Raw genomic sequence first — 2666 nt, 5'->3', positions numbered from 1 at the left:
TATAATAAATTAAAAGTTAATTTAAAAATTGTGAATAAAAGATTATTTTATAATTAAATTAATTTAATAAAAAAAATATAATTTTATCACTTATTGCGCAGCAAATAATAGATTTAAATGGGTATTGGAGCTGTATGTATAATATAATTGGCACCAGACAAAATTTATCTGCCAAACACATCTGAATAAATAAATACATTTTTATATGACGATTTATTCTTACGTCATTGTATAAAGGTGCTAAAGTATTTCCTGGTATAGAATTTTTTGCGCTGATTTTTTTCGTGGATAACTGCCAACCTTTAGCAACAGTATTATTGGTCATATATAAATACGCTGTTCCATTTCTAATCATAGGATTGCTGCTTTCTGATACCTTCGGCAATTTGTAAAGCACATACCTGAAATCATACATTGCGGTAATTGTTATAAAAGTTATCGATAGCGGAAAGCGCAAATACAATATGATTGCAAGATAAACATGACATTATAATAATTATAATTATTAATATAAGACTAATACAAGGTTGACAAAAGATAACGTTCTTTTTTAAGAAATTGTTTTTAAATATGTTTTTAATGTTTCATGCTTTAAATAGTATTATAAAAAAAAATATGTTTAAAACATTAAAACATGTTAAAATCAATTAAGCCTCTTATAAAATATTTAAAACATGTCTAAAATATGATTTTTATCAACTCTAAATATAGAAGCATTTCAAAATATAATTATTCTTGTTTAATATTCATTATAAATTTAAAAAAATAATAATTGTTTACACGTTATTATTAAAATATATTTCGTTCTATACTCAGTTTTTTTTTATAAATTTAAAAATAAAATTGATTTGAATTTAGTTATTTAATAATTATAACAATTAAAAAATTGTATGTAAATTTTATACATATTAAATATTATTATTTATTTATTATTTTTCACATACTATGTACTCATATTGTTTTATTTATCCTTAAATTTAAGGAAAGGATTTAAAGTAAAAACCCGCTAAAATACAGTTGAATTCAAAAAATAGTTTTTTATGCTTAAGAAATTAAAACTCTAATTTCAGACACCCTTTTTTACTCTTTCTTCAAAAATTAATATTAGAACATACAAATTTTGAAGTCACCGTATTAATTAATCATTTGTCAATGTGATAAATTTCAAAGAAAGAAGAAAAAACTTATAAATATTACAATATGTTCTAGGACCAATTGACTTTTTATACATAAATATAAATACAATTCAATATTTTATAAGATCAATTGACTTTTTTTGTACATAGATATAAATACAATTCGAATTATACACTTTTACCATCTCGACAATGCAACAGATAGCAACGTTGTATCCGAGTTTTAATCCGAAATACATTTATACTGCCTACACTTCAAATAAAAGTCAATTGATTCTGAAATATTGTATAATACTTAACTTTTTTCCTCTTTTCCCTAAGATTTATTATCTTATGATTAATCAAGAACATCAAAATTTTTATTTTTATTATTAATTTTTGAAAAAATTAAGAAAGTTTTTGTCTGTAGCTAGAATTTAAATTTTTAATATTAGGTGTAGTAAAAAGAAATCCATTATTTTTCCATTCAATTTCATGCAAAAATAATGGATTTCTTTTTACTACACCTAATATAAGCACAAGGGATTATCTTTTGCAACAAATGAAATATGATGCAAAATCTTTTGCATCATATTTCAAAAAACGCGCCTCCACTTTTAGTCCTACTCTTGTAAAATATTTTTTTATAAATTGTAACTTAAAATAATCGACTTTATTTTTTAAAAATTATTATAATTTGTGACCAGCAGTTTGAAAACATAAGAATACGTATATATTGAAGGCACTCACCAATCGACAACTTGATTATTTTCATCTTTACACCGAGGATTTGCCGCATTGCATGTAAATAACAAAATACTTATATATAATAATAAGAACATCATCAAATTACGATATCCAAACTCAAAAAAAATTCGTAGCGATCGCGAGTACACCGATTCGTGATCTGTGCTCTCCAAACCAGCAGACATTAATAAGTTATGAAAATGGTGTTAATTAAAATATATCGACAAACACACACTTCTGCTATATGTACATATGCCGCTACACTTGCGGATCGATTAAATCGTAGCAACAAATTACAAAACAAAAGCTGAATAGTTCGGTTTGCATTACTTTCGACTCGTTGCAATGAATGTCATGTATTTCTATCGAAATTCTATCTGAAACACATGCAAATTTACACATAAACACAGCTGCAACAATTAACATTAATTTGTCATGAAAATAATTGTTTCTTTTGCAATCATTATCATTAATATTCCACAATTATTTACATAGTGATAAAAATACAGTTGTGTAAAATGTACATAAAAATATATATGTAAAATGATAAAAGCTACTATTTTTGTCGTCAAAGCAATTTCGCAAAAGAAATTGCAAAGAAGTATAACATCCAATCAAATTTGGATGAAATTTCCATTTCTTTGTGAAAAACTTGTACTTGTATTAAATGCATTCGTTACACAATATATAAATAACGAAAAATAATGGTCTATCTTTTGAGGCTAATAATAGGGCTTTTGAGGCTTTTAATTAATTAGAATAATATTTGCAAAACCCATAAAATAAGTATTTATATTTTCAAAT

At 24.1% G+C, this 2666-nt stretch overlaps 1 protein-coding gene across 1 annotated transcript in view; it reads right to left on the bottom strand.

Annotated features, from left to right (window-relative positions):
- LOC108689586 (plancitoxin-1) overlaps positions 1-2047 on the bottom strand; it is a 4924-nt gene extending 2877 nt beyond the window's left edge. Inside the window, exons 1-2 of the mRNA XM_018196437.1 lie at positions 1866-2047; positions 221-401 (exon numbers count right to left, since the gene is read on the bottom strand). Coding sequence (XP_018051926.1) covers positions 221-401; positions 1866-2047 — 363 coding nt within the window. The remainder of the gene's footprint in view (positions 1-220; positions 402-1865) is intronic.
- Between the last annotated feature and the right edge of the window lie 619 nt (positions 2048-2666).

Source organism: Atta colombica, unplaced genomic scaffold (assembly GCF_001594045.1).
Source record: "Atta colombica isolate Treedump-2 unplaced genomic scaffold, Acol1.0 scaffold27, whole genome shotgun sequence".
Taxonomy (NCBI): Eukaryota; Metazoa; Arthropoda; class Insecta; order Hymenoptera; family Formicidae; genus Atta; species Atta colombica.
This window is presented reverse-complemented; position numbering and strand designations above follow the sequence as displayed.